General features: G+C 38.4%; 1 protein-coding gene and 1 long non-coding RNA gene across 2 annotated transcripts; both read right to left on the bottom strand.

Annotated features, from left to right (window-relative positions):
* Positions 1-2333: 2333 nt before the first annotated feature.
* On the bottom strand, positions 2334-5712 carry LOC149038596 (E3 ubiquitin-protein ligase TRIM45-like). Its single transcript, XM_089184851.1, has one exon. It carries the CDS (start codon positions 5208-5210, stop codon positions 2997-2999), a length of 2214 nt encoding a protein of 737 aa, XP_089040977.1. The 5' UTR covers positions 5211-5712; the 3' UTR covers positions 2334-2996.
* A 3281-nt stretch (positions 5713-8993) lies between these two features.
* Positions 8994-11609, bottom strand: LOC149038595 (uncharacterized). Its single transcript, XR_016180449.1, has 2 exons — positions 11507-11609; positions 8994-10951 (listed from the first exon to the last, which is right to left on the bottom strand). It is a non-coding gene; the product is annotated as an uncharacterized LOC149038595 (long non-coding RNA).
* Positions 11610-11831: the final 222 nt, after the last annotated feature.

The following is an 11831-nucleotide window of genomic DNA, read 5'->3' as shown; positions in this document are numbered from 1 at the left end:
TCTGGTTTACCGCAGTGCACGATGGGATTAATACAAAACGCGCGGGAAAACGAGGGCCTTCGGTATAACAGCTGAATTGCCCTCCAGAACACCGTATTTTAAGCACAGCATGCACACCTCTAACTTATCACTTATTTCAAATAGCTGTGAACTCTGTGAGTTGAAATTCCTTTGAACCATTGTACCGTCAAACCTCTCTTTTTCTTGATTGCAGTTTACCAGATGACTGACCCAGCGTTTAAAAAGGGGTGAAATACAATGAAATAACTTAGGGTGCGTTCCTTTGGGAGGATCCGGATTTGGCTTGTTTCAAATTGAGCACCGCTGGGCAAAATGATTAATTTCGGATCCTTCGCCCAAAGGAACGCGTTGGGTCAGTGATCCAATGATCCGTCCTTAGATCACGCAGATCAGTGATCCGATGAATCCTTGTCCAGAGTGGATTTGATAGATCACTGATCTGAAAATGAATTTGCTCGAAAGGAACGCCACAGATCAGAAATCCTGATCCGGACTCTCCCAAAGGAACGCACCCTAAGCTATATGGGAATTTAAAAGGCTATCTACATCCATTTAGTGACAATGAATGCATGAGTGTTCAAATTAACGATAACTATTCCGGGAATTTGATGACAGGCCACCTAGTAGGAAAGCTGCTTGGGATTTGAATGTATTTTGGTCTAAAGACAATCCTTCTAATATTGATAATTTTACTCTGAAATTGATAGTTACTCTATATCGTGACACAAATGATCAAAAGTTCTTTAAGAATACTCACGACGAGCAACCACATAACCACGATGAACAAATCCACCTTTACAAGAGATCATAGCAGTTATTTTAAAATCGTCCTTCCAGATTCGTTCACATACAAATGTTATCAAACAGGACGGATGGTCACGTTAATTCCCTTCCAAAATTTTTTTCAGTTGTTAGCCAGTTGTCTAAATTCCCCTTCTCTCCCTCCCCTTCCCTTCCTCAGGCTTCGTGATTTGAAATGTATTCATGTATTTATGGCTAATACATGAAGCCACAGGAAAAAAAAACATATAACAAATTTTCTATACTAAACCACTTTTAATTCACATTACGCTACAATGATTGGTTTGCTAAGTATAAAGTTGGTCACACATTTCTAAGTCTCCTCTGATCACTAATTTTAGTTAAAGAATTTGCTATTACTATGAATTTATGACCAATTTTTTCATCATGTATAATGAAAAATAAGTATTTCTTGTTTACAAATTCACTTTACCTATTGCACTTATCAACTTAAAATCGCCTATACCCATCCTTCTTAAGTAGCATGTTTAGTATTTGAGTCTTATTCAGCCAAGTAACACGACTTCGCGCGAGACCTTCTTCATATCAAACTCTTTTCCCAGTGCGACGAACATTTGTTTTTCTCGGTTCCAGGTGTACGCAACCACTAACCCCACTTAATGCGCATGCTCTCCGTTGCGAACAGACCAAAAAGGGAAATGGAAAAAACAAAGCGATTTTGCAATGAATACTCAACATACACCCCCGTTAGAAAGGCGAATCCACGGAAGAAAGATACAAAACTGTATGATGTTGAGATCGATATGATATTAGATCGATACCGAGGGCCCGTTTCCAGCTTGCTAAGAAGTGCATTTAACTGCCTTCCACTACGATTACTAGCTTTCTTGACAGCTTTCTGAAGACAGAATATTTTCCATCTGAAGACTTCTGATATGCGGCTGTTGATTATTACTCCTCGCATACCTGATTGCTCAAACACTTTGTTTACGATTGTTGAGAGGACCGACTCGTGGTTCTCCGTCTTCGTCTTTGCATTGCTTTGAAATAGTATAAATAAGTCAGCTGAAACGAAAAATTAATCAGGGAAGTTTACGAAAAATCCAGCAAACAAGCTTAAAAAAGGCATTTATTTAGACTTCATACTTCAACGAACTTCACAAATCTTACTTGTAAGTAAACGATGGCAGATTAATTCCCGAAGCGCTTTCTGAGTTTCCCGATCCCTCTCCCACTGCTTTCACGCTTACAACACAGGAAAAAATCAAAAGGAGGAAGATACAGCTGTTTTGAAACGCCATTTGACGAGGGTAAATCTGCTTTGTGTTCGACACTTTACATGTCAAAACAAAGGAAATTTGTTCCTCTTTTTGATTCTGGCAGTACATTTTTAAAATGCGCCTGCGTAAAAGAGATATCGCCCGAGACCCTTTGCTCGGTCGTGTTTTGATCAAAAGCGCCTTGTTAATTTCACGCAACCGCTCGAAGAAAAGGTAAAAATGACGGGGGAAAAACTTTACCTTCAAGTTAGAAAATTAGCGAAATAGAAAGCCACAATATTATAGTTTAATATTTCAGAGGTACATTGAGTGCTTTTTCCGTAGAGAACCCGCACGATGGTAAAACATTCGAAAATTACACTCGATTTGAGTGGCTTTGAAGTGGGCGTGGTCACTACATTCATGTTAAGACTATTTGTACCCCATGAATTTGATATGTTTCAATGAAATAATCTTAAGACATTCATTCATTCATTCCTATCCTGCAAAATTGAAAACTTTCACGTAAAGATACGTGACAAGCTAAAAGTTGAATATTCCCTCCTAAGTAAAAGATTGACAAAGGAACCTGGGGACGAGTGACTTCGATATCCAACAATACACCTGGTGGTAAGGATCGCAGGCTCGCTGATCCATGCATGCCTAGTTCATGTTATTCAGTTCAGTGTTTATTACATACATCCGATGCACCTAAAGGACCTCTAACCAAATCATTTTCAAAGCACGAATTTTTTGCTGAGTCTACTGGTAAAAGTGCTAACTTTGTTATCATTCCTTCGTTATTATTCCTTTTTGCAAAAAATATTTGAGTGTCTGTCTCAAGATATGAATTTTTTTGTCTTCATAGTCACCATTGCCGGTGTAACGATAAAATTGCTAACTTTGTTACCATTCCCACAACATTATTTCTTTTTGCAAAACACATTTGAATGTCTATTTCAAGATATGAATTTTCTTGTCTTCAAATTGACAAACCAAAATACGACCATCTGGTGTTGTAGCTATTGCTTTCGGATCTCTTAGCTTAACAATAGTTTTGCCAATAAAACGACCTCCCATTGTAAACTGTTGAATGCGTCCGTTATTTCTGTCACACACCAAAAGATTCTGATGATCGCCATATTTCTCAACACACAAACCCCATGGAGACGCAAATTGTCCATCAGCTTCGCCTTCTTCTCCAATCTCGTACAAGAACTTCCCTGATTTATCAAACAATTTCAAACAATGATTTCCACTGTCAGATACAATGAACTTGTCTTTGTGATAAATGCATCCACTAGGTGCGTTTAACTTTCCAGGGTCATCGTCTCCAAATTTGAACATGAATTTACCATCTTTGTCCAATACCTGAATTCTGTCGTTATAGAAATCTGCTACAATGACATGTCCTTCATTATTTATGGAAATTCCTTCGGGTCTTCTAAATTCGCCGTCTCCAGTCCCTTCCTCTCCAAAGCTCTTCACAAAGTTCCCTGTCTGTACATTGAATTGTTGAATTCGGCCATTACTGTCATCTACCACCAGAAGCTTGTCATCATTCAGGAATGCCACTCCAGCTGGATTAATTAGCTGCCCAGGCCCTCCTCCATAAGAGCCAAATTTTTGCACAAAATTTCCATCCTTATCAAACATAAGAATGCAGTCTTTTTCATCGTCACTAAGAGCGATTGTTCCTTTGCTGTTGACAGCAATCCAATTTGGACTGTCAGAAATGTCTTTTTTTAGAACTAACTCGCCCACAACATCAATCCGTCGTTCCTTTACCTGGACCCTGAAAGGACTGGTAACAAGTTTGTTCCCATTTATCTTGACTGTCATGTCGTAGGTGCCAGGTACTTTAGGAACAAACTTCACGTGGAAATTATCATTTTCTTTTCTAAAAGTTCTTAAACTTGCTACATCCTCAGCGGGTTCTATGAACACTTTAACGTCAAGTTCATGCTGATATTTACTTGAAAGCTCTTCTTCACTCTCCCGCCTTGGACAAATCAGAAGCTCTGCTTCTAGACCAGCTTGGAGATTTTCAGTAAGGGCTTCCATTGATGACAACCGTATATCTGTTTCATTGGTTATCACCGACCCCAGGTTTAGGTTGTCAAGTGCATCAGTCGAGAAAAACTTCACGAATGAGCTAACCGGAAGTGAAGGGACTGTGGCCTTGTCGAGATCTCCAAATCGCTGCTCTAAATTCTTCTTACTTTTCATAACATCTGAACTGGAGCTTCTCTCAACCAGGTTTTTTGCAAACTGAACTGCTTGGTCAAGCTGTTTGATGAATGACTTTACTTGCTCGTTTAGAGAGTTTATTTTCTCCATTCTAGACACGCGTGTATTCTCGAGGACTTTTGTAGCTTTCCGCTCGTGTTCTCGAATCTTCGCGACCATTTTCTCGGCTGTTTGGGAAACCTCTCGTTTAGTAGCGGTGATATTTCGCTCCAGCTCTACAACAACTTGTTGAAAAGTGTTAATCGCATCGCCACAAACTTTCTTCTTTTGTTCTATCGACTCGACTGCCGCCATGATGTTTGTTTTCTCGGCATCCGCTGCTTTCTCAAGTGGATCAACATTATGATTCTTGTGATCAGTGTTTATGCAAACTTGACAAACACAAATCTGGCATTCAAGGCAAAAAAACCTGGTTACCTCTCTCTCGTGGTAAGGCTGAGGGCAAAAGGACTGACGCTTTAACAAGGCCTCGTAATCTACGGCTTGAAACTGTTTCACTGCCGTCACGTTGTGTCCTTGAAAGGCGCTCTCTCGAAACAATTCGTGTGCGCTAACACAATCACGGCACAGTAATTTTTCGCAACCGAAGCAATAGCTGATCTCGGCGCTCTTTTTCTTACAGATACCACAGCTGATCTGACTTCCATCTCCACTTTGTCGTACAGCGAGAAGACTCAACAAACTGTTTTGCAGAAAACCGGTCGGCAAATTATCGAAACACTTTCCTTCTGGGATATTCACTTGTGCCTGACAATCGGGACATCGAAATTGTCCTTGTCTTTGGGTTCTCAAAGCGTGTTCCTCTAAACATTTCAAGCAGAAGGTATGAAGACAAGCTATGGTCTTTGGTTTGGTGTAAGTATCCAAACAAATGGAACAAGTAACATGTTTTTCGAGATTCTTTAAGAGAGACTCCATCGCGAAGGCAGATTGCGAAATCAGAACGAAAGGAAACACACCCGTGTATTGTTTGTGATTTCGAGAAACATCAGCCGGAATAAATATGCTAGCCAATCAGGCAGATCGAACCTCTTGACCTTTTATTTTTGAAGCCGATATCGAGTCACACAACAAGTAATGTGGTCCTTAAAAATAGGCTCTTGCTCCATTCCTTTCTGTAACTGATGGCAGATGAAAAGATATTTTTGAAGTAATTATTCCATATGTTAAATGAAGGTGAATCCTCATCAGTGATCAGGTACTTGGGCTTCACAAAAGATTAGCGTAAGAGTTTGTAAGATTTGCCGGAAACAAAAATCACTTGATAAGGCTTAATTGATTCTCTCGGTAGGAGCGTGCGTCGTTCATTCAATTTCAGATTGGAGCCCTGATGAAAAACGGATTTTATGGAAATGCATGCGTTTCATAGAAAAGAACGCGAGCTGTAAAACTGTATCTGTAAATAAAGGTATGTGGTTTATTTTCACAGAGCTTGACTTACAATCCTGAAAGAACTTGAACTGATTTTAAAAAGGGGAGGGGGGGGAATAAAACGTTGGTTTTACCAAAGGCTCATAAATCAATAGTGTAGCAGCCTTTCACATCTTTTTCAGCCTTCAATATTCTCGACGGTCATCCTTATCACTAATAGATAGGACCCAGCCCCAGCCTCCTCTCAACTGGCCTTGATTATTGTCATCCAGTGAAAAACTACAATTTTCTATTCAAAGCAACGGTCACGAACCCATCACGAGATTTATCGGCAATTTTAGCCTCGAAAATTATGATGTGATGGCTTCCATGCAAAGAACATCCTTTGATGAATGAATTAGTTGTGGTTGCAACCATTTTGGGCAGAAAAAGACTATTCCAGGACCTCGAGCGGCCGAATGACATAGATGCTCAATGCGTTTAGGGTCTGTTCACAATTTACCTTTCTTGGAGCATTTGCCGGTCATTTTAATTTAGATTCTTCGACTTCTCTCTTTTTTTTTTTAAATTCAATTTGTATATGTAATTGATTCAAATGTAATTCAATTACTGAAGGCAAAGACTGTGAACAAAATCACAAATTTATTTCTCTATCCAGTCTTTGATAAACAGATAAATCAAGTGCACAGCCATGCCACTATTGTTTTTTGCTACGTGAACAGTTCATTAACAATACAAACTCTCCTAAGATTTCTACTTAGTATTACATAAAAATCATAAATTTAGAGTCCATTTGTAATCACAGGTAAAGGCATGCTTGCGATGGGTCAGTGGCGACAGCCCCTAAGATGGCGTCAGAAACCGTGAAAAGGTCTATTTCTAGTGTAGTTTAACCTCATTGAAAATTAATTAAGCTTTTCAGTTCAGTCCTAAGATCCAAGTGCGGAATTTTTGTATAGCTACAAAATTCCGTTTTTCATAGCAGCTTTGACCTGCTCTACGCTTGTACATCAAAAGGAAATCTTACTTACTTCACCGTTCAAAACTAAAATAAAAGTAAAAGAAACGACGCCGCAAAAAAACTATAGTAATCATCGATCTAAAAGCTTTCAGAAAGAGAGTTTACAGCAATTCCTAATCAAATTTAACCTGAGCTCCCTGTTTGGCAATTGCTTTGGTGAAGTCAACTGAAGTACACGAGAGTCTAATTTATTTCATGTTATCTAGGCTAAATGATTCCTTTATCTAATTTTATCAAAGCGTTTCTTTCACTTTTCATACAGCGATCTCCCTCAAAAAATTCCAGTTTCGACACAGCTTAAGCCCCATAGTTTCAACATTTTAATTTTTCTCATCACAGCTTTGCCAAATGAGCCTCTTTGTGTCGTATACGAGTATTTTTAAATGCTTAAAAGTGTTAAAGAGATTAAAACAAGCTAAGGCTCGTATGCAGAAGATGGAGACGTGTCTCTGAAAGTGACATATTGTGAAGCAACGTCCGCCTTGATGAATGGGGCATCTAAGTGGCGAGCATTTAGAGACAATCATAAAGCACACAATGGGCTTCAGATATTTCTCAGTGGCTTATATTGAAGTGAAGCAAAATCCATTCAAGGAGCCATAAGCTACAGTTCATGCTGTTTTTAAAAGTTCAGTTTTGTTTGTCTCATGGACTTGAAAATGTAAATCTGTCTGGCCAGTCGATATGTAGCCTTTCTTACTTACAAGGCACGCACCAGTTGTTTATTTGACCCTAAACGATTGCTTTGCATTAAATGACACATCCCCAATTTATTTGCGTAAAAATTTAACCTCCTTTTCGCTTTACGGGATGATTGTTTCTGAGTGTGAGCTCTTGCAGTGTCAAATCAAATCGGTTTTCCTTGGTGAAAAGGGAAGCAATCTATTTTTAGAATCACTTGAAAAATCTGCACAATACTTGCGAGCTTTTGTCTCTCAACTAAGACCTTAATATCGAAGATCGATCAGAGTCTCTATCCTTAGCAAGCGAATTTGGCATAACTGTCAACAATGCTTCTTTAAGTGGCCCAGACAGTTAAGAAGCATTTTTCAGATATCGATTAAGTAAATGTTAAGTTATGCTGAGTTTTCAAATCATAGTTGTTAAAAATCCATAGAGAACTATCTAGAACGTTGAAAACAATAAGTTGCACTTTCAATTTGACGGCTTAGCTTTATTTTTCGGTTTTTCCCAAGATTCTTCCACTTATCAGCATGTCGGTACTATACTTTGATGTCGGGGACATCGTTAGTGGTAAAGTCGATCCAAGAACTCTCCAATCCCATGAAAAAACTAAATACCCTAAAAACTATTTCAGCCCGCCTCCATCATACTCAAATCTTTTCTCAGGGACTGTGGTTAAGGGAAAAGATAAACATTCTAAGAAGCTCGTTTTCCAGCCCTTATGATTAGAAGCGTAAGTGGCTTGTATATAGCCCTTGTCAAACGGGAGGTTTTTGCAAACATTGCGTGATGCATGATGGATGTTCGAGCACAGAAAAGGCCACCTGTAACAGCTCCATTCAAAAAGCTAAAAAAAGCCACCGGTAAAGATGGAGCACTTGAGCGTCGTCAGAAACTGCAATTTCACAAGAGAGCACTTGACACCAGCGTTGCGCTAATTCAAAGTGCTCAAAAACAAAAGAAAACCTTGTCATTTAAGAATTTCCAAGCAAAACCAAGGGATGTTTGACAGAAATATGAACTTGCTTAGAGCAATTATAAGTACCATAATATTGTGTGGCAAACAGAACATCTCTCTTAGAGGCCATCCAGATGACAGCACAACCGCAGCATCCGTGACCAAAGGTGACTTTCATCCCATTCTTATCCTATTAAGCAACTCTGACGACGATTTAACCAGATTAAAATCTAATATGATAGCTTTTTATGTACGCCTACCAAGCAGATTAAACCTCGAGACCTTTTTATTTTTGGGGCGGATGTAAGTAACACAAGAAGTTGTACATTTATTTAAGAATGGCTCTTGTTCTGTAACTGATAGCAGATAAAAAGGAGCTTTTCGCAGTAAATAATGTTTGATGTCTCAAGGAAGAATTTCTAGTTATAAAATAATAAAAGTCATTTTTGACTGGGCGAGAAATAAAAGAACGAATTAACTACTTCTACTTCAGAAGTGCCTGGCCTTCCAAACAAATAGGACACCTGTTTTTTGAGATTTTTCAAGAGAGATTCCATCGCGAAAGCAGATAACGAAATCAGAGCCCGTGTATTATTTGTGACTACGAGAAACATTAGCCAGATTAAAATTTAGTATGAAAGCTCTTTATGTCCGCCAACCAAGCAGATCGAACCTTGTGACCTTTTATTTTTGGAGCCGAAGTTAAGTCATACAAGTAGAATGCTCTTTAACAATAGGCTCGTGCTCCATTGTTTTCTGTTACTGAGAGCAGATGAAAATATGTTTTTGCAATGAATATTCCCTATGTAAAATAAAAACTATTCATCAGCAGTGATTAGATACGTGGACTTCACAAAAGTTTAGCTCGTGAATTTGTAAGATTTGAAACAAAAATCACTAGATAAGGCTTGATGAATTCGCTCGTTATGCAGCATGCCTCGTTAGTTTCATATCAAATTAGAGCCCTGATGAAAAGCAGATCATATACAAATACATGAATTTCATATAAAAGAACAGGAGGTGTAGAACTCTGCCTGTAAACAAAGGTATAAGTTATTGACGTACAATCCTGAAAGAACTCGAACTACTAATAAGAAGGGGGGCATGGGGAATAAAACCGTGGTTTTCCCTAAAGTTCACTGATTAATAAATAATGTGTTAGCCTTTTACATCTTTTTCAGCCTTCAATATTCTCGACGGTCATACTTATCACTAATAGATAAGACCTAACCGCAGCCTCCTCTCAGCTGACCTTGATTAATGTTATCCAATAAAAAACTATACAATTTTCTATTCAAAGTGATTTATGCCAATCTCGAGCCCAGGGCCATTTACGATAGCTTTTTATGTTCGCCAACCAAACAGAACAAACCCTGTGACCTTTAATTTTTGGAATGGATGTAACTAACACAAGTGAATAAAGGAGTAAGTTTCCAAAGAAACTGTGGTGCTGCGTCGGTGGGAGAGTATAGCAGGTAATTTAGTGTTGACAACTGAGTTGAAAACGTAAATTAGTCATCGTAAAGGGTAAAAAAAGCTAACGTTTCGAGCGTTAGCCCTTCGTCAGAGCGATTGGAGGAATTGTGGGTTGTGTGTGGGTTTATATGCAGAAAGTGGAGCTACGCCATTGGTGGGAATATGGTGACGAGAAAATAGGAATAAATTAGTCGAATGTAACACCCTCACAACCACGCAGTTTAATCTATCATTCTTAAAAATTTTAAACTACTCCAAAACGATTCAGAGACTGGCACTAACTTTTCGTAACCCCCACTTATTTCATTCAAACGTGACAGAAACAACGACTGTTTTGGAAGTGATAGAGACGTTTTAGACGCGACTCTTATAACAATCGCTCTGACAAAGGGCTAACGCTCGAAACGTCAGCTTTTTTACCCCTTACTGTGGCTAATTTACGTTTTCAACCCAGTTGTTAACACTAAATTATCTCTTATAACAGGCGGTTGAACAACTGGATGGGAGTTATTGAGAAATTATATAGGCAATTGCATTTGTGTTTTTTGTGGTCCACTGGCAGGTAATGTGACAATTGGTTGTGTAGTTCTGATGTGTGACAATTCGTCTTCATTTCCGAAAATTTTTTTTTGCAACCACCTTTAAGATTTACTAAGGCAGAACCGGCGGTATTTTCATCCAAAGAGTTCGTTGGACATAAATTGTTGTCCTGAGGTAATATTATAGTGTTGCCGTAGCTCACAAGTTGCAGATCCTTTAGAACGTTTGTCTTTGAATCCGAATACTAATTCTCTCTTGCTTCAGTAATTGAAGCCAAATTGGATTGCGTGACATGATTTCCAACAGCATTCTTGCTGTCCGTTAGTAATGGATCAAACAAATCTGTCACGCTGTCCTTAGCGACTTCTTGGACGTTAGCTGGTTTGACCGGGCTTGACCGCGTGATACCCTCTTTAACGGAAAAAAATCATCTAAGTCAGATTTAGAACCCTCATCTCTTTGATTTGTAGTATTGCTTTTGCTGAAGGCGTCACTCCCACTTGAAAGATCAAGTCCTTAGAACACATCCATAACTCCCCCTGAAGAATTCATCTTCGGAAGAGGAGTGTTAGAACCAAACAGTGCTGATACTGTAGTGGTGTCTGTTTGCTGTACATGGAAAAGAAAACGAAAGTAACTACCTTTAGTTTCTAGTTGCTAATTGACCAAGTATTATTAATTGGTAATTCATCCAATATTTTTTATGTAATAGTCAATTGTGTTACTTACGTAGGATATATACATTTAATAAACTGTCGGGTCCTAAAACAAGCCTCTGTCTGTTGTGGTGTTTAGGGGTGAATTCAACTCTAATTCATCACAGTGAAAGAGAGGATTGCTAAATGGGTGCATTGTCCTGAGGTGAACTTGTACTGTTGGTGTGGATCCTCTTTGAGGTTTGCCTTTGAAATTTTTTCTTGCTTCTTAACTTGAGGTCACATAGGATTGCACAACATGATCTCCAAGGGAATTACTAGGTGGCTGCTTGGCTTTAAACTCAGAATCCAGTCATATCAAATTAAAAACAAATACAAATAAACATAACTAACAATAATTATGATAATAAAAATAATAATAATAATAATTATTATTATAAATAAAAGAAAAAATAGATCATCACTGCCATAACCCTGGTGTAGTTCTTTTAGAGTCTATGAAACTTACCACTGGGACACCTCTTTCTTCAGCTGAGACTTAATTGAACATCTGTAAGGAAACAAAATCAAGCTTTATAGAGTTCAATGCTAAAGTTAGTTCAACCTCAAATGATCAAATACCCCAAAGTGTTCCACATGAGTATAGTGAAGCTTAATGATCTTTGACTCATCTGTTGTGTATTCATTTAGAGGAGACTGTCACTCTTTAATTGAACCTTCTATATTCTGTCTTTATTCATCAATCAACTATCTAATAAGCTGGTGCAATCATGTTACTTGATTAAAGTCCTTTAACATTACTTAGTAGTCCCACAGTGATATAACTAACATTG

Source organism: Pocillopora damicornis, chromosome 10 (assembly GCF_964200805.1).
Source record: "Pocillopora damicornis chromosome 10, jaPocDami1.2, whole genome shotgun sequence".
Lineage (NCBI taxonomy): Eukaryota > Metazoa > Cnidaria > Anthozoa > Scleractinia > Pocilloporidae > Pocillopora > Pocillopora damicornis.
This window is presented reverse-complemented; position numbering and strand designations above follow the sequence as displayed.